This window comes from Alexandromys fortis, unplaced genomic scaffold, assembly GCF_014885135.2.
Source record: "Alexandromys fortis isolate MF-2015 unplaced genomic scaffold, M_Fortis_MF-2015_v1.1 scaffold_6, whole genome shotgun sequence".
Lineage (NCBI taxonomy): Eukaryota > Metazoa > Chordata > Mammalia > Rodentia > Cricetidae > Alexandromys > Alexandromys fortis.
This window is the reverse complement of record NW_026067902.1, coordinates 827,823-846,895: the sequence shown is the minus strand read 5'-3', so window position 1 is coordinate 846,895 and position 19,073 is coordinate 827,823. Positions and strand designations below refer to the sequence as shown.

Genomic DNA, 19,073 nt, shown 5'->3' with positions numbered 1-19,073 from the left:
ACTATATTAATTAAAAATCTGCTTGGCCTATTAGCTCAGGCTTTTTATTAACAAACTCTCACTTCTTGAATTAACCTGTTCCTATAATTTTGAATTTTACTGTGAGGCTCATGGTTTACCGGTAAGGTTCCAGGGCATCTGTCTCCTTCAGCAGCTACATGACATCTCCTCAACTCCACCTACTCTCTTTCTCTCTCTCTCTCTCTCTCTCTCTCTCTCTCTCTCTCTCTCTCTCTCTCTCTCTCTGTTCAGATTTTCTGCTTGATTTTACTCTGCTAAGGCATTGGCCAAAAGCAGCTTCTCTATTAACCAATGGCAATGAAACATATTCACAGCATATAGAGGGGAATCTCACATCACTCGCACTCACTTTGCTTTCTTCTTTTCATTCGGTCAAGGACCCCATCACATGAAACAGTGTCGTAAATATTTAGGATAGGTCATCATCCATATTCAGAATAGGTCACCGTTCCTCTTAAGTCAAATATCTTAGGAAATGTCCTTCAAAGAAATGCCCAGAGATTCATGTCCATGGCGGACATAAACCCCATAAGCGTTAGTCAAGATGAACCATCACAACATTCCTCAACTAGCAGAGAAAGGGGATTTTCTTCTGATGTAGCAACAGTGTGTTCTTTAAATTAGGGTACCTGTGAACAAAACAGTATTCTTGGCTCTTGAGTTCTGTATAGGGAAAAATAGATGCAACATATAGAAAGGCTATTCAGAGAAGCATAACAAATAGCAAAGTAAATTTTCAATATCCTGTATCAAAGGGTCCAGCTACTCACTAAAATCTATTTCTTGATTTTCCTCCCTACCTTCAACAGTCATGTGAGGAACTAAGAACAATAAGCAGAAAGAAAGTTCTGAAAAGAAAGAAACTCAGAACCTTCAAAGGCTTCTTCCTAGGGACAGAAAAGGACTAAGAAGCTAATTTTCAGCAATGGTCCATTCAAAGCTGGGGCTAGACGTTTTATAACCTCAGGCTAGTAGTTCCTGGATAATAAAATGTGAATATACGTCTCAGCTAAAATTCAGAATCACTCGTTCTAGACTTATTACACCATTTAAATAATTATTGCAATAACCATAATACATAGTTATCTATTACCCACATATTACTGAAGACTGACCCCAGAGTGATTGAATTACATACCTGAAGTCACTCAAATGTCAAAAGCCAGGATCTAAACTTTACACTCAAGTCTGTTGCTTTGTCTTGGTTCATTTCTCCCAGCAGCAGACCCTGAGATAAAGATTTAAGGAAACCTCTCTTATTTAGAAAGGAAGCTGGAGAAGTACAGCAGATAAACAAGGTGAGAGCATCCCAGGAAGGCAGTACCAACAGGCAGCCTACAACAGTGCCTAAGACTTCACTCCTAATGGAAAATGATGGCTACCGGCATTACCTGAGGGATGACAGACCCAGGGAACAATATATAAATACCAATTCGCCTTTGTGATTAATTTAAGGCTACTGCTTTTCCAGATCAAATACAGTTCTGCAAACAAAAAATGGGACTACTTTGGAGGGGAGCAAAGAATGGTCTATGTTTGTAAAGAGTTGAGCTGAATGAATATAGCAAGGACATTTACAAATTTATGGCATTCAATATGACTCTATTCCCACAGAATGTGTTAGACTCAGACAGATGTGGCACCTTTTGAAAAAGCCACTGGATACCATAGCCACTGGATACCATAGCCACTGGATACCATAAACACTAGATACCATAGCTATTGGATACCATAGCCACTGGATACCATAGTCACTAGATACCATAGCTATTGGGTACCATAGCCATTGGATACCATAGACACTGGATACCATAGCTATTGGATAACATAGACACTGGATACCATAGACACTAGATACCATAGCCACTGGATACCATAGTCACTAGATACCATAGCTATTGGGTACCATAGCCATTGGATACCATAGCCAGTGGATACCATAGCCAGTGGATACCATAGCCATTGGATACCACAGCCACTGGATACCATAGCCAGTGGACACCATAGCCACTGGATACCATAGCTATTGCAGCCCCATCCCACTAGCATCTGGAATCTCCCTGCAGAATATGCAGTGTAGCCTTGGCATTCCTACTTGTTATGTATTGTCTTAGAACTTCTATTGGTGTGAAGAGACACCATGACCATGGCAACCCTTATAGAGGAAAACATTTATTTCCTCACTTATAGTTCAGAGGTTCAGTCCATCATCAATATGGTGGGACACAGCAGTGTGCAGGCAGACGTGGTGCTAGAGAAGTAGCTGAGAGTCTTATATCTTACAGGAAGTAGACCAGGTATGACTTGAGCATATATGAGACCTCAAAGCCTGCCTCCATAGTGACACACTTCCTCCAACAAACCACACCTACTCCAACAAGGCCACACCTCCTAATACTACCACTCCACTCCGTTGGTGGCCATTTTTTTTCAAACCACCACCAAAGAGAATCTGCATTTTTCTACTATAGGAAGTAAAACAGGCTATTCTTAGGCTCACTACATACCATAAAAAAGGCTTAAGTTGAGGAGCCGGCTCTAACGAGGGGCCAGATTATTCATTCTTCACTGATTCTAGAGCACTTTTTAATGTTTTAATTAGCATATGCTAATTATACACAGTAGTGTGTTTTATTGTGACTTTTAAGATATGTATATAATGCATTTCATCATACTTCAGCCTAATGAGCCCCCTTTCTAATTTCACATCATTGGGAATCAATAAATTTCATTTGAATTGCCTGCAGAACCATGAGTAGAGGGTTATTTACAGGAGCATAAACAAATACCCAGTGGCTACACCGCTAAAGAAAATGTCCTCCCTCCCCCTGTAGCCATTAACCTCCTACAAATACTCAGGGAGGAGTGAGGCCTCCTGAGTCCCTTGTAACAACCCTTTCTGAGGATTCTGAAGCATTCACAAACTCTACTAGAATCCTCTCTCCATAGAAGGCACCATTCAATCATTGTGGCTTAAAGCTTTATATTTTAATCTTAGAACACTCATTTATTTTTAACATTTCCACTAACTCTTTGACGATAACTTTTATTATATTGTCCCTTCCCCTATGCCTCCCATACGTACCTTCTATCCCATTTTCACACAACTTTGTATTCTCAATTTTTGGAAAACCCATTAAATTTGTGCTGCCAATCTACCTTTAGATATGTGGACATTTGTTGGAGCACAGTCAGCCTACCAGAAGACACAACATTAAGGAGAACTAACCCTTCCTTTCCTGGCAGCTATCAATTTTCAACAACTCCTTAGCTAAGGATGGGACTCTTCTGTGTCCACATCTCTTATCAATTCTGAGATTTTTGTCTAATTTGACTTTCCCCAAATCTTGTACATGCTGTCACAACTGCTTAGAAATCATATGTGCAATTGCCCTTTTATGTCTAACTAACCCTACTTCCTTGCAGTCATCCACTACCCCTGGCTCTTACAATTTTTCTGCCCCCTCTTTGACAATGATCCCTGAGCTTTGGATGGAAGGGATATGCTATAGATGTCCAATTTAGAGCTGAGCATTCCAAAGTCTCTAATTTGCAGGACTTTGGCCAGTCATGAATCTCTGTGCTGAGTATCATCTACTACAAAGAAGCTTCTCTGATGAAGCACTAATCTATGAAAACACAATAAACCAGTAGGAGTTAATTTAATACGCTGTACATTTATCAGAATAATAAGAGTTAAGGGACAATCTAGCCATAGGTTTTTGGCTTCAAAAGTATTGCCAGAAATAGGTTCCATCTTGAGAATAGGCCTTAAATACAATTATAAAGTAGTTAATCACTCCCATGGCATTCCTACCACTATCGCCATAGTGGGCATATCCGGCTGACAGTTCCTAGAGCCTTTGGAGTTCACAGCTGGATTAAATTGATGATTACTTTTATCCTCCAGCAATGTACATAGTATCTTTTAGCACTATGCAAACAGGAGTGAAGCTTCTAGGCTAGAACCAACTTGCTCTCTCCAAGTTCTTTGACTCAAATACTCAGTGCCTGCAGCAATAGTTTCGCACCATCCAGTTCTAAAGGATAATGGAAAGCAATGATAGTAGCCTGGAATATTTGGAGTTCTATGGGACCTCTCTTGCCAACAAACCTAATGGAGGTCATTTATGACACTGTGGTTTGTATTTGTTAGTCTGTAGCGTCTAGCAAAGGCACTGTTGCCCCATTACAATTGATTCCACTTTCTAAATATGTTTGTATTTTGGGAAGCGTCTACATAGCATATTCTCATGAGTTTTTCAGAAGGTCATTAGTGTTAGCTGTGTCCCCTCTTCCATCCTGCCCTATTGACTCCATGTAATATGTCCTGTTCCATTATTCCCCTTTATAGAAACACCTTTTAAAACAAGCATTATTTTATATCACTGCCTTAAAGTATCTTCTATTTTACTTCAGTTTGGCTTACCTTTATGAGGGTGGCATGAAAGCCACTAGTATGATGTCTCATTTATGTACAAAAAAATTAGAAAAGGCAGTGTCATGTTTATGTTTGTTTAAACACAAATTCTTGTTCACCATCTCTTTGTCCATTCATAGGCTAACATCTTGAAGTAGATTATAGAACAGAGAGACTGTCTCCTCTACTCCCAGGGGTTCCTTCAATGGTTAGACATTCAGCCTAAAAGTAAAGTAAAAACAAGCTAGCGATGCAGATGAGGATTTAGGAGCCCTCAGAATCTGAAACAGGAAAGTTTCTTTCAGTCTCCTTGGCTGCCATCTAGTTGTGAGCAATGGCATCGGCTGGAAACATCCAGAAGAGAGGAGACTCTTTGAAATCAAAACGAAAAAATACAGTTTGCTAAGGAAACCTTAGCTCCAGACAAAATGCATCTGTCTAAAGGGAGGCTTGGGTGATGAGTAGATGGATACCTTCCAGACAGACTAGAGGCAGAACCATATTGAAGAGCAGGAGGATGTGTGTTGGGGACCACAGAGAAGCTGTCTCAGGGAAGTATTCAGAGACTAATTCATGAAGGGCTTTCTGGGATTGTATTGGTTAATTATTATAACAAAAAGGAACAGTTTGTAAGCCTCAGTAGCATACACTGATCAGCACGTATCTGTCATTCAGCATCGTGGTTGAGCTCAGATAACTTCCTCACTGTCTCTCATCTTTCCCTGGGGAGAGTCAAGGATCTATGAATTTTCTTCAGCAGAAATACAGAGTACAAATATAGTAAATCTACAAACATATGCACGTTAACTATGTAATCCTTCACTCACTTTGACTTGAAAAGTTAAAATGTAAATAGCACATAAAACACCAAACAGCTGAGTTGCTTCCTAAGTTCTTCCAAATGGCCTCTTCGCCCCACCCAGCCATCTTCTATTTTCACTCTTTTTGATTTTCCATTACAAGCGAACAAGGCTGTCCTAGCAGACAGTACCCTTCCATCCTGCCCTGCAGCATTCTGGAGATTGGAAAGGTGGCGCAAGGACTCTCACCTAAGGCAGTAAAAATTTGTGGTTACAACTATGGACCTGAGTACAGATTCAAAACCCAACTCTGCCATTTACAACCATAGGCCAGCTAAAGGGTCTCAGCGTTAGGAGGGTTGAGAACCGCCCGCCGCCTTAGTTTACCAAATCCTCTGTGCTGCAGTGGCCTGACTCAGCACATGAAGAACCTGTAGCGGGTCTCCACAGTGGTCGTGGGAGAATTGAACGACCTATGACAAAAATAACATTCCAAGGGTATTAGACACAAGAAAAGGGGCTTGGTAATTGCCAGCTACTAGCAGTGTATTCCAAGCTCACAAATATTTCACGTAGGACCCCATATTGTTTCACAACCTGAACACTGCTAAAACATCTGACAGTTCAAATTATCCCCCCATGGACTGACAGTTCAAAGTCCAAGCCCCTGCAGATAATGAGATCACTTGCGCCACACAGGTAGTCTGTGCAAACCCTAGCAGACTTCGGTCTAAACAACTCATGAGGGGCTGTTAAATTCATCTGTCAGAGTTCAGTTTTTGCCTGGCAATGAAACCTCAGCTTCACTAGATACTTGTCTATAGTATTGACTTCCAAGTTCTCTCAGGCAGGCAAAGAGATGCTTGAGACAGCCTTAAGCTGACTCAGGCTGCCTGTGTAGACACGACTGCTCATCCTACCAGAGTTAAGCTTTAGTAGAAAATAACCTCCCAAATGTCCCAGGTGCCCAACCTTGCTTTTTCAAAGTCCTGGTCTGAGTATAAAACTACAAGTTAAAAGCAAAAATAACTCTGGCACCCTCTCATGAAACAAAAAGAGGAAGGCAAACAAAAGCCCTCCCATAACTCAATCCTTCTTTTCCCGTTATTTAAAGACGTACAGAGCCTAGAGAAGCTCCTGAGAGAATCCATCATCAATGGCCAGCCTCGCACAGGCCGAGCATGGAAGAAGATCCTCATCCTCGTAGAGGGCATTTACAGGTATGTGAGTGACTGGAGGCCTTTGACACTCGGGGCTCACAGCAAGCTTCCCAATGAAGAGAATAAGAGCTTTCCTGCTAAAAATAAAGGAGGTGCTTATAGATGCCAGGGAGTAATACAAGATAAAGCTACCGACATTAGTGGCCAGATCTGGGGCTTCCTGTCTTTTCTACAGCTCTGTGCATCTTCTGGAAGGCGTGGGGACTGACATGCTGGTGAGGCCTTCCTTAGAAATGTCCTCAGTGTTGATCTGCATTGCTTCCTTCCAGTGCCCTAGCATTTCAAAGACCTTTTGTGTCTGAGCTATTCAACATCAGGATGGTCGAAGACATGTCTGTCACAGATGGTTCAGTGGGTGACTCCAGCCCCCTTATGTGGACAGTGAACCAATCACTTCCTTAAGTCATTAATTAAGTAGGTTAATGACTGGCCTCAGAATATAGGGGCCTAACCTCAAGGGCAATTCTTCCTCCAGAGTAGGGCCTGTGGGATGCTGATCCTAGCATTTGGTAATATTCTCAGGATTCTTTCCCTGCCCTCCTTAAGCTGAGCAGGAAAATACCCGCTAAGTCATTCTGAGCAGCGCTTTTATATTGCTGGCTGTGATTGAATTTGCTTCATTCTCTTTCTAAATCGATTACCGTGGCTCAAATGGAAATTGCACCCAAGCATTTCATCTGTTTACACCCTATTCTGTAAGCCAAGGAAACATTTTCTCAGAGTGCCCCTTCTTAAATCAATTCCCAAGCAATCCTTACAGAGAAGAAACCCGGGGCTCTATCCCCTATAAGCCTCGGAGAGAGACATGAAATACAAAGGAAGAAGTGAGGGCTGGGGAACCCCAAGCCAGAGTGTGACTGCAAAAGAGACATGAGAGCAACGGTAGCTTTGTGACTCCTCCCTCTGCAGCCCTTCCTCTTCTGCATGGAAAGAAAACATTGCTACATAGACAGTTTAATGTGTCCTAACTTGAAACCTCTTCAACTGACAACAAATGAAATCACAAAGGTATTATCTTTATCAATCATAAGCAAACGCCATCTGTGTCAATACCGAGTAATAGGAGAAATGTGCCCTATCCTTCTTTTTTTTTTTTTTTTTTTTTGGAAAAAGGGGGTGAATTCTCCAAGTCAAAGATAAAATAAAAACCAGAGTCTTTATTTATTTATTTATTTTAAGTGATTGGAATTCTGTATTAGCAAAGATGGCAGCTCATAGTACATCGCTTTCCACACTTCGCTCATTATTGTCAAAGGTCGACCCCTGGAGTGGGCAGTGTTTACAAGATCTCTAAAACAGTGATCTAGAAAGCTGGGGTAATTTTTACCCCGGCCCAACCAGAGAGCATTTGGCCGGTGTTAGTGGCCATGCATGAAGTGGAATACTATTGACATCTAGTGGGGAGAGGCAGGGATTGCTCCTGAGCGTCCTGCAAAGCATGAGGCATTCAGAAGAATTCTGTCGTTCAAAATAGCAATACTGCCAAGGCTGAGAAAGCCCTCTTCTTGGATAGTTAACTACTCACTGGCCCTGAACTTTAAGGAAGTAATCTCACCCCGAGTCTGTGCTGTCATAAACCTAAGTGGCAAGCTTTCTCCCTGTGTAGTTTATAGCAGCTACCAGCCTGAGAGGGATTCAAGCAGCCCTTATCTAAATGCCTGTCACTCAGGCTTGGACTCAGGGGAGGATGAATTGGCTGAGAGAAGGCACACTGGGCATCTCCTTTCACCAGAGTCAAAAGAACCCAATTTCAAACAAACAGAACTTATCTCCACTAAAGGAAAGTCACAATTTTAAGCTCTTGGAATGTGGCTGAAGTTAGTGTCCATCCATGTTTTACTAACAAATATTTTCATCAGAAACCACTACAGTAGCTGGACTTACTAGAGGCTAAGCTAGGCTTTATCCTGTCCTGTGGGGAGTGGAGAAGAGAAGGTTTGCAGGTGCACACTTCTGTCCCTAAGCCAATGAGGCACAAAACCACAATTGAGCAACGGTGACTCTTAGCTAACTATTGCTATATATGAAAAGACTTACAGTGATCATTTCTTATTTTCCTTGACCCTGTGAGTCAGGTCTGCTGCCACATACAATGTTCACTGAATTCATTCACAAGACCGCAGTCAGTCAAGAATTCAAGCAAGCATGGAATATTCAAATTTTCCTCATTCACATATTTAGCACTGGCTTTTGGAAAGCGACTGGGGTGCCTTTTTCTCATTCACATGAATCTGGTTTTATTTTATGGGCACCAACACCAGGATCTGTGTCATTTAGTATTGACAAGACATCAGATCATCTATTCAGAGCTCCCTTGCAATAGGACCCCTGGCTTTCAAGATAGAAAACCCAAAAATTGCCATTGTTTTAAGAGAGTGGCCCAGAACTCATGCTGTGCCCTGCTGGCCAAACACACCCCAGAGATAGCCTGGATTCTCAGAAAGGAGAACGATACTTTAACTCCTGGTGGGAAGATGGGATTGTGGACACAGCAAGGGGAAACTTGCACGTGTCTACCTTTGCATCAGTTTGCTGCAGATCAAACAACCTAGCATGTACACCAGGCAAAGTGTCCATGTCATAAACTTCCTCTCATCTTCTCTGCATGATGATTATGTCATCCCAACAGCCTCCACCCCACCAGCAGCCTCCTTTGTAAACCAAGACTAGGGTAAGATAAATTCTGAAGCAAAATTCCAGTTGGAAAGCTTTCACTTGGGCATGCCAGTGTAGAACTGTCACCAGAAAATGAAATTGGTTTCCATCGCGCTTTCCAAAGTGTCCGGGTTGGGAATGTGAGCTCAGCACACACATACCTGATTGGACACTCCCCAAAGCCTCTTTTGCATGTTAACTCCTAGGGTCATCTTTGCTCTTGCTGTTTTGTCTCTTACTTCTCTGCCCCACAGATAAAGCACCACACCATGAGTTTTTCTTCCACAGCAATTTTTTTTCATGATTCTTAAAGAAAACGGTTAAGCTTTCAAGTCACAAAGTTTCAAGTAGGCTTCAAACAAGAAGTGTCTAGGTGACTGGACTGAGAGTCCAGAACACTTCCCAAAATTAGAGACAATAATAATTATTATTGCTATATCCATGAAAGTTCTTATCTTTGTAAAAGTTGGAGAGGAGTCGGGATTTGGAGCCAGATTTGGGACCTGGATTCAAATCCTGGCATTGGTCCCCATAGCTGTGTACCCTCCTTAGAACATATATGTAAGTGTTAAGAAAGATCATATGAGGCAGGATATGTCAGATGCAAAGCCCATAGAAAGCCCACGCAAAGAGTAACTGTCTTCATAATCTCACGTTTTCCATTGAAGAGGTTTCAGGTTGGAAAGCAATAAACTGCCGACATAGCAATACTGATTTGCTGTCCATACAGAAAAGGATGACAGCAAAGCGAGGGCTCACATTGTCCTTGTATCTGGTCCTTGCCCAATATTCTAAGTGTATGACCTTGCACAAGGCTGCTGAGAGTACTATAAAGATGAAGAAACAGAGGCTCTCAGGCCTAGATAAATTGCCCTAGGCAGATTAGTAAAATGAACCAGAGCTGGAATTAATGACCAGGTGGCCCTGGTGAAACAAAGGCTCACTGCAGATAGAAGAGGCCACCTGTCTGTTGGCATCCAACTTGTAAACTCTGAAAGTACAAAGTCATTCTGATTTAAAGTAATCCTATCTAGGCTTCATCTTCTCCATCTGTAAATTAAGGGAATTGGAAACTCAAATTTAAATGTCGAATCCATGATTTGGTATCAAAAAGTCAAATAGCATTCTTTTAGGTTCTAATCTGATTTCCTAACATTGTGTTAAGCATATATTGCTGTGGGTGGGAGAATATTTCTTCTCCTAATTGTGGCAGTAGTCTGGGGTCTTCCCAAAGGAGAAGATTTCACACAAGGACAGAGACAGCACAAGCAAATAGTCAAGGTTTACTTCAGCCAGTGAAAAAGCAAAAGGGAAGTGCACCCTCCTTGCTCACGGCAGAGCTTAACCAAAAGCTCACAACAAAAGTCTATCTGTAACATCTGGACTCATGAGTCTTGGTCTACCACCCATGGGGCAGTCTACGATGGTCTTAGAAACCATTCTGATCCACCATTAGATACATTAAATACAAGAATATGTTTAAAAAGCCTAACAACCGATAGAGTTGAGGTTGCAAAAAAGAAAAGAAAAAAGAAAAGGAAAGAAAAGGAAAGGAAAGGAAAAGAAAGAAAAGAAAAGAAAAGAAAAGAAAAGAAAAGAAAAGAAAAGAAAAGAAAAGAAAAGAAGAACCTCATGTTGCTTGAGCTGACTAGCCAGAGTCTGCCAAGATTAGCCTTGTTGGTTTTTCTCTGAGATCTGTTCTTCATCTTGTCTGGTCAAGGTGACTGTCTCATACCCAGCTAAAAGTCATTACTTCTCTGACTTTGTTGTTTTAGTCCTAAAAATCATTTCAAACCAAACAGCTGTTTTGACTACAGCATTATTTTTGTAGTATCTAAGGAGAACAGATTTCTTATCAATTCATAATGACTAAGAAATCTCAAAGTTATTTTTAAAAAAATGATGCTAGTAAAGATATCCCAGGTAACTTGGGACACAAACCAGCATGATGAGAGCCCAAACTTTCAGAATCTAAAGAGTTTCATAATATGCGCCAACTTTTTCCAAATAGTACACATAAGCATATGATGAATTTGCAGAATGTCTTGAGTCTAAGAATAGATTAAGAGTTCTTCTCCCTCAAACTGCGAAAAGTTAAGAATAACCTCAGTGATAAACTTTCCCCAATCCTCTATAGTTTCAACATGTAAAAAACAAAGAATAAGATGGGTTTTGTCTTAATCCCTCTCCTCCCTCGTTCTCCCTTTTGTCTATCTCAGTCTCTGTCTCTTCTCGCCGTCCCTCTCCTTCTCTCTACAGCCCCCTCTTTTCTCCCTTTTCCTCGAACCTCTTTGTCTCTACCCACCCTTTCCTCTTTTCTCTTGGATTAAACCTTGGGCTGCCAAGAAGAGTTTTCCACCGTACAAGTTTCCTGAGCTATGGCTTAATTTTTGGTTTTCATGTGGAGAAGAGGATGATGAGAAGATTTTAAAAGGAATTGTCACTCAACTAATGCATTATACAATAAAAAATAAGTAACTTACTGACTTGTGGCCTAAAGAATAATTCAAGTCCCTAGACAGAGTCTCAGATAAACTGATGACATTATCTTTATTTATAGCTGTATTTTATTTCTTTTTCTTCTACTAAAGCCAAAAGAAAAACAAAACCTTTCACCCAGGAAAAAAAATAACAACATACTATATGTGTTTTTCTTTATTGCTTTTGGTCTTGATTGTTTTGACAGAAAATAGTGATAATAACACAAATAGTGATTTTATACTTTCACCCACTATAACAAAAGGTTCTATGCAAATTCAATAATACTGGGGGGGGGAATGAAACCATTGTGGATGAATATAACTATATAAAAGCTGAGTTCTCCTTAGGACTCTATGTATGCCTGGCATTAACCCCCCAAATAAGCAGTATTGTAGAGTCATTAATCTTGGAGGAAGAAATACAAGCCAGGTGGTTAGGTCCTTACCTCAGCTAGAGCAGCCCCTAAAAAAACGGCCGATTAGCTGTGGGGAGTGTCTACAAATGCTGTCCATGTTAACTTTGCCTCCTGCCAAATTCAGTTCCAGAAAAAAAAAAGAATGGCTGTTTGTGTCTAGCATATTTTGTGTTACCTATTTACAGCATTTTAAAGACAAGCAAAATCGAAGAATTCTGAGGGTTTGAAATAATTTCTCATGTGTGACCCCTGCAATGACACTCACATGCCTTTATTTTAGCAGATTAAACACAGAACTTTGTTAAAGGTTCCTTTTTATCACATCAGGCCTCAGTGAAACTTTCTGCTTGCAAGCTCACGGAGTGCCTGGGATGGTCTGACAGTTGACAAGCATGAAAGCTAGCCATTATAAAGATTCTGGGAGGAAAGCTTCATCATCATGCTTCTACTACATAAGAATGAAGCGAAGAATAATAGAAAACATCATATAGGCTGCCCAAGTCCCAGTTTGGAAAGTGCTGTGACCCCAATTTAAGCCAATGGGAGACAGATAGTAATATTGCCTCCTCAGAGGAAAGCACTTTAATAAACAAGAAATTGGACGTAGCACTGGAAGTAACTCACAAACATGCATAAGAGAAGACCATTTGGTCTTCCATTAAAATCAGAACTTGGCCATCCAAATGACCTAGTGAAATACCCATGTGCTGTATCATTGATGGTTAAAGTCAACTCTTTCGGTCTGGGTAGCTGTGACACTTAATAAACTGTTTTGACTGAATCAACCTAACACTTAAACTTATTTTTAATGTATTATATACAATCTAAGACCTAACAGGGGAGGATGGCGAAGTTCGCCACTCTTCAAATGATTAGTCTTTAGCTAAATTGCTGCTTGAGTTGTTTGACAAGCTGCATTGTGTTGTGAACATACGAGTCTGGGTTTTTTTTTAGAGCCAGAGTGTTTGTACAGCCCAAGCTATGCAGTGCAAAAGCTTCCAGTGGTTTGAGAACTAAGTAGAGCCAATGTTCTTTAAAACCCATTGAGATCCGGAGGTGCTATGTAAATATAAAGTTTAATTTTACTTATTAGTTGGCTTTATATTATCCTTCTCTAAGGATTTGAAACATTTTACAGTTTGCAGTACCATGGACAATAAAACACTTAGACACTCTCTTGATCACTACACACACTAAAATGGGGATGACAGGGATTAACACGACCCTGGGTAAGTATGACATACCAATCTGGGAACCCATCCTTATTCTTTTGGAAAACATATATAATATATAGCACAAAGAGTAAACACTAAACTAGGGATTTTAGTTAATGTATCAAAATATGCTCATGAAATTGTAATAAATGGCCCACACTAGTAGGTGACATTAATGTCAGGAGAAACTTGGTGAGATTGGGGATACAAGAATCCTCAGTACCTTTTATTCAGTTGTTCTACAAACATAAAGCTATTATTACAAGAAGCTTTGTCAGTTAAAAAAAAAAACCTAAAACTTGAAAAACTAAAATAAATAATAAAATAGGTCTAAAGCAAAAGGGTTGGTTAGTAGCGGTAAATCCCAAAGTGATGTCCTTAGCCACTGGTATGAGTTTATCCTGGAAGCTTATATATACCATTGATCTGTCCCGCCCCCTGACTCAGCACCTCTGGAACCTCTGTGGGAGGAACCAGAAACCTGAGCCTTAAACCTATCTGGAGTTTTAAGGCTTAATCAACTTCTGTCCTGTCACTCTGAAGACTCATGAAGAAAGGGTGCCACCAGGAGACCGATCTGTGATGAATGCTGAGCAGGAATACCAAGGGATTTTCTATCATGTGATAATTGATACTACTATATCTAAAGTTCTGTGTATTTTTAGTTCCCCAGTTTAATCGTTAGCAGTTCTGGCCAGCATTGTCAAACAAGCAATAGCAGATAGATCAAAGTGGCTCACGGTGGAGCACTTTTATTAAGACCAGCAGAATACCTATCCCCAAAGCATTGGTCTAACTGCAAAAAGCAGCTTTACGAATAAATCAGATCAACAGTATGGTAAGTTCATTTCTGAGTTAAGAACTAAGGATAACAACTCAATCCATCAAATATAAGTAGTTTATTAAAGTAGCATGGAGCAGAGAAGATTGAAAGGTTGTCATTGCTAAATAAGATATGCCAATAGAAGAGTGACAGACCCTTATCAGCAGCCTGAGGGTGTCAGGGCAGGTTTTCTAGGAAGCACTGGAAGGAAAGCAACAGAACTTTCCAGAAAGCTATTCACTACTTACCAAGAATGTTTCCTTATGTGCTAGCATGGAAGGTTCCATTGTGAATCTGCCTCAGATTGTGGCTCTAAAGAAGAAATACAAGGCTTACCTCTACATCGATGAAGCTCACAGTATTGGTGCTACGGGCCCCAATGGCCAAGGTGTCAGAGACTTCTTTGGACTGGCCCCTGAAGATGTGGACGTATACATGGGGACATTCACCAAAAGCTTTGCGGCCTCGGGAGGCTATATAGCTGGGAAAAAGGTAAGAAAGGAAAGTTTAGTATTTGTGGAGATCCTGAACACCCTAGGGAAGCAGGAAGCAGGTCTTCTCTGAATCCCACATAAATTTCAGTTCTGCTCCCCTGTAACATGGAGTAAAGAGGAGTGTGAAAAGAGAGATCACAACCAGATGACAACAGCAAGGGCACAATTTGTAGAGCACCTAGGAGAGAGGAAACTCAGCTGGACCATGTCTGAGACATCTTGTGGAATGACTGATCATCAACCAGTCTTGTAGACAAATAGTGGGAGGTTTAATTTCACAAGAGACAACAGCATACACCAACCCACAGAACTGATAAGAGATCCCATAAGAACTACAAGGGAGTGGGGTAGAGAGATGGATCAGTAGTTGAGACTACTGGTTGCTCTTCTGGCTTAAATTTTTGGCACCCCACAGTGGCTCAACACAATCTCCAGCCCCAGGAATCTGAAGCCTCAGCTGGCGCTGCTCAAATATGGCACACAGACATACATGCAGGCAACATGTGCATACAATTTTTTAAATTCAAAACTTAAAAATTAGGAGGGTGTGTGTGTGTGTGTGTGTGTGTGTGTGTATGTGTTGAAAATAAAGTAAGTGATAGAAACAATAGGAAAAGTTCATGTATTAGAGAAGCTGACCTGATGGATTTTACAAGTTGTCACCTAAACAACGGCAGAACAAAAATAGACTTTTAAGATTATTTTTCTAAGAAATAACTTTCCTATAATGCTATATAACCCATCTTCTATATTCTCAAAATGTCTAAAAATTTGGATCAGATGACATTATACTGTTAAAGAAGTGAAAAGGACAATCAAATATTCAGATCTAGATCTAAGGGACAAAGAAACTGTGCCCTGGTCCCTTTGTCTGTATGTACCTTTTCCAAATCATAGCGGTTGTTTCATACAAGCTTACATTTGTCCCAAAGGGACTGTAGTATGGCTCCTACTAGAGGGGCATTGTTGACCCCAAATTAGTGCCCGGAGGTGCTGCTAAAACCTTGTCTAGGCCAGACAGTGGTGGCACATGCCTTTAATCCCAACACTCACTCAGGAGGGAGAAGCAGGCAGATCTCAATTAGTTAGAGGCCAGCCTGGTCTACAGAGTGAGTTCCAGGACAGTCAAGGCTACACAGAGAAATACCATCTTTTAAAACTGGGTGAGTGGTGAGACAGGGGTATCTAGAGTTACTTATTCAGTTACTTATCCACTCTGACCAGCAGGAACAAAAGTTCAGCCTACTGGTCAACCAGGTTAGGCCAGTTGGGGGGGATATGTAATAGGCAGCTACTATCACTAAAAGCCAGTGATTTAAAACAACACATTTCATCTTGGCCACTTACCATGAGGCATAAAGATGCCTAAAATACTGTTTCCAGTGGTCTTTGTCCTCCTTTAATTGCTGCTATCTTCAGTACTCAAGACATTGTATATCATCCTCCCTCCAGTGCCCTACTGGGATGAGCTAGGTAATGCTAGAAACAGAGGGACTGTCAGGCCCTCAAAGACTTCAGCAAAGCCTAGTGACAGGTTAATATTTCCTTCCCAACTGTCACATCAGCGGGATCAGAGGGTCTCGGGGTTAGGAGCTGTCAGATCCGGGTTACCTTGCCTTGTATGGCCTTGATTGCTTTAGCAGCAGTTCTGAGGCACAAAACTTTTAATCAAGCGTAACTCTGTTTCCTGAACCAAAGGCACCTGGATAAACTGAAGCAAGCAGATCCTTGAAACGCTGTCAGATGTGTTGGATGTCACATTTTTCTCCTTGGAGTGCCTTCATTTGATACCTATTTTAAACAAAGGCCCGGGACTAGTGGCAGGAAGGACAGTTCCCTGGGATCCTGCACAGGTTTTTTGTTCTGAAGGCATGTGCGGGGTTTCCTAAATGGAACACTCTTGTCCACATGATTTCTAACCCTTTAGGGTAGACACTGAACAATTGTGAAAGCTATCATAAATCAAGACGTGCTTCACGCCTGCATTTTTTTCCCCTTAACCCATGTTATACTGCAGTATCGCAATTAACCACCAGGTGGCATCATGAATTAGAGTATGTTTGGCCAGAGCTCGCTAGCCAAACTGCAATACACAGCTCTAAAACACCAAGAGGCAAAACCTTGAAGACACAAACAGAACTCAGTACACGGAGGCTGAGCAAGAGAATTTGACCATAAGTCTCGAAAATAATCAAGTGGGTTCAAAACTCTAGATAAATATAAAAATACTTGGCTCTGAAATCTCTTGTTAGTCTCCATTTACAAACAATATTCTTTCTTATTATTTATTTATTCTCCAGCCAAAACAGTTTCTCCTCCCAGACATCCCCCCCCCAACTTCCCCTCTTCTGCTTCCCTTCAATTTTCTCCTTTCTCATAAGAAAAAGGCAGGCCTCCCATGTATATCAGCCATGGCATACCAAGTTGCAGGAGACTAGGCACCTCCTCTCCTATTCAGACTGAAAGTGGCAACCCAGTAGGAGGGAAGGGTCCCAAAAGCAGGTAACAGAGTCAGAGACAGCATCTTGTCCCATTGTTAGGAGTCCCAGGAAAAGACCAAGGTACACAGCTATAACGTATTTAAAGAGCTCAGTACCATGCAGGCTCTCGGGTCAGCAGTTCAGAGACAATATTCTCAATCATTGCAATGAAGATGTTCTAGGAATCTTTGTGGAGTGGATCAAGAGCAGAGATTTGCACATTACCAACCAGAAAAATCAGGCAAATGAAAAATACTTAGAAACAAGTGAGGGGCAGAGGGAAATGCGCTTGGTGCAAAGGTCTCATGGAAAGCAGACGTGCTCTTGGGATCTCAGTTTTCCTTCTTATTAGGTGTTCTACAAATTCATCTTGGTGAATCAGGGGTAATTCTAAGCTGAAGCACTGTCTCCAAAGCCTATGAGGCTTTCCTCTTTTACTCTTTGAGTTTGGAACTCTGTTGCCAGTGAACAATTCAATACTCAGAAGGGCATCCTTCCACGATGTCCCAGGTGAAAAGCTAGATAATGATTTCACTTTTCAATTTTTATTTATCTAACTGCTGAGAGGACGTGATCAACACTGCCTGTCCTCTGCTCTCCTGAGCATGATCCTGCATCTTCTTGTTCTCCTGAGCATGATCCTGCATCTTCTTGTTCTCCTGAGCATCATCTGGCATCTTCTTGCATACTGACTGTTGCCCACTGACTTCTCAACACCGCCCACCCTCTGTTCTCCTGAGCATGATCCTCCATCTTCTTGGATGCCTGCTGTTGCCCACTGACTTCTCCCAACCTCCACAGATGGATGACTGGCAAATACGTGAAGCAGAGATTGCCCTGTGACTGATAGTCTGCAGGGTTGTAATTCTAGAAGATGGAAGTGGGAAACAGAGACGAGGTTTGGGGTGATCGTTAGATCCAGTGGCCTGAAAAGCAAGCAAATGCAGGCCCCTTACAGAGGTATTTCTGTGCTGGCATTACGTACGCCCTGCCTGCACGTAACAGCCCTTTGAAGTAAATAGGGGTCACGGAATGAATACCAAGATGTTTATTCTAAAAGCCTCCTGTCTGATTTCCTCCTCAAAACCCACCCTTGCCCTTGAACTCTGGGCCTAAGGGTAAAGAAAATAATCAGGGTTTTGAACTTGAAAAGAAAAAAACAGGGCTTGGAAGCCTGTGTCTGAGAATACCTCCAACCCACTCCCAAAGAAAGACACAATGCAGACTCACCTTGCGAAGGACAAAAGCCAACTCTTAATTCATGGCTTGTGGTACCCAATCAGGGGATAAAGGGATGGAATCGGTGGGCTTTCCTTGACATTCTCCAGAAGTTACTACAGAACCCTCCTTCCTCAACCACACAAGCAAAATACCCTTTACCTGGATTAGAACAAAATGGACTCAGTCTAAGGGAATATGCTGTAGGACAGAGAATTTTCTCTCTGATGGGCTATTATTCCAACTAAGGATGCTTGTGAGTGACTGCATAAATTCCTCAATTTATGAAAGGAAATGGGGGTGGGGACGTTCTGATCAAAGGAGGCTTTGCTTTGTTTCCTTGTCTGATCTTTGCAGTGACTACTTCTCAGCTGAGATGTTGCTGGACTTGTTCTTAAGAATACATCTTGCTCATCTTTAACGCAGCAAGTGACTGCCCATCCTTCCTGTCGCTAAGACTTTCAGTTTAGCAGGTTCTCTGCTAAGTCCCTATGACAGTGGACTTTAAGAAAAGTAGTGTACCCTTTATTGCTTTCTCTCTAGGTACTCACTCCCTTTGAACAAATAAGAATAGTACACACAAAAGCCTTTAAACTCAAAACGAGTAAAGAGAAAAGACCATAGGGTAGGCAGAAGAGCTGGTCTCCGTGCTGTCTGAGACTCACTTCCTTTCATATTGAGGCTACAATTCACTGGTTTTGGACAGGTGATAAGCATAGCATTAAAAGTGGAGACTCCTGAACCAGAATCATTGGTTTTAAATCCTCATCTTACCATCCTTCCATCCTTTGTGAGAAATTTTCAGGATGTCTGTGCCTTAATTATCATATAT

General features: G+C 41.4%; 1 protein-coding gene and 1 long non-coding RNA gene across 2 annotated transcripts in view; one reads left to right on the top strand and one right to left on the bottom strand.

Moving 5' to 3' along the window:
• Positions 1 to 19,073, top strand: part of Sptlc3 (serine palmitoyltransferase long chain base subunit 3) — a 123,026-nt gene that overhangs the window by 60,206 nt on the left and 43,747 nt on the right. The window contains exons 7-8 of the mRNA XM_050134314.1: positions 6,356 to 6,461; positions 14,322 to 14,541. Coding sequence (XP_049990271.1) covers positions 6,356 to 6,461; positions 14,322 to 14,541 — 326 coding nt within the window. The remainder of the gene's footprint in view (positions 1 to 6,355; positions 6,462 to 14,321; positions 14,542 to 19,073) is intronic.
• LOC126496743 (uncharacterized) overlaps positions 1,221 to 19,073 on the bottom strand; it is a 20,291-nt gene continuing 2,438 nt past the window's right edge. Inside the window, exons 2-3 of the long non-coding RNA XR_007590416.1 lie at positions 14,386 to 14,530; positions 1,221 to 1,249 (exon numbers count right to left, since the gene is read on the bottom strand). This is a non-coding gene — a long non-coding RNA (uncharacterized lncRNA). The remainder of the gene's footprint in view (positions 1,250 to 14,385; positions 14,531 to 19,073) is intronic.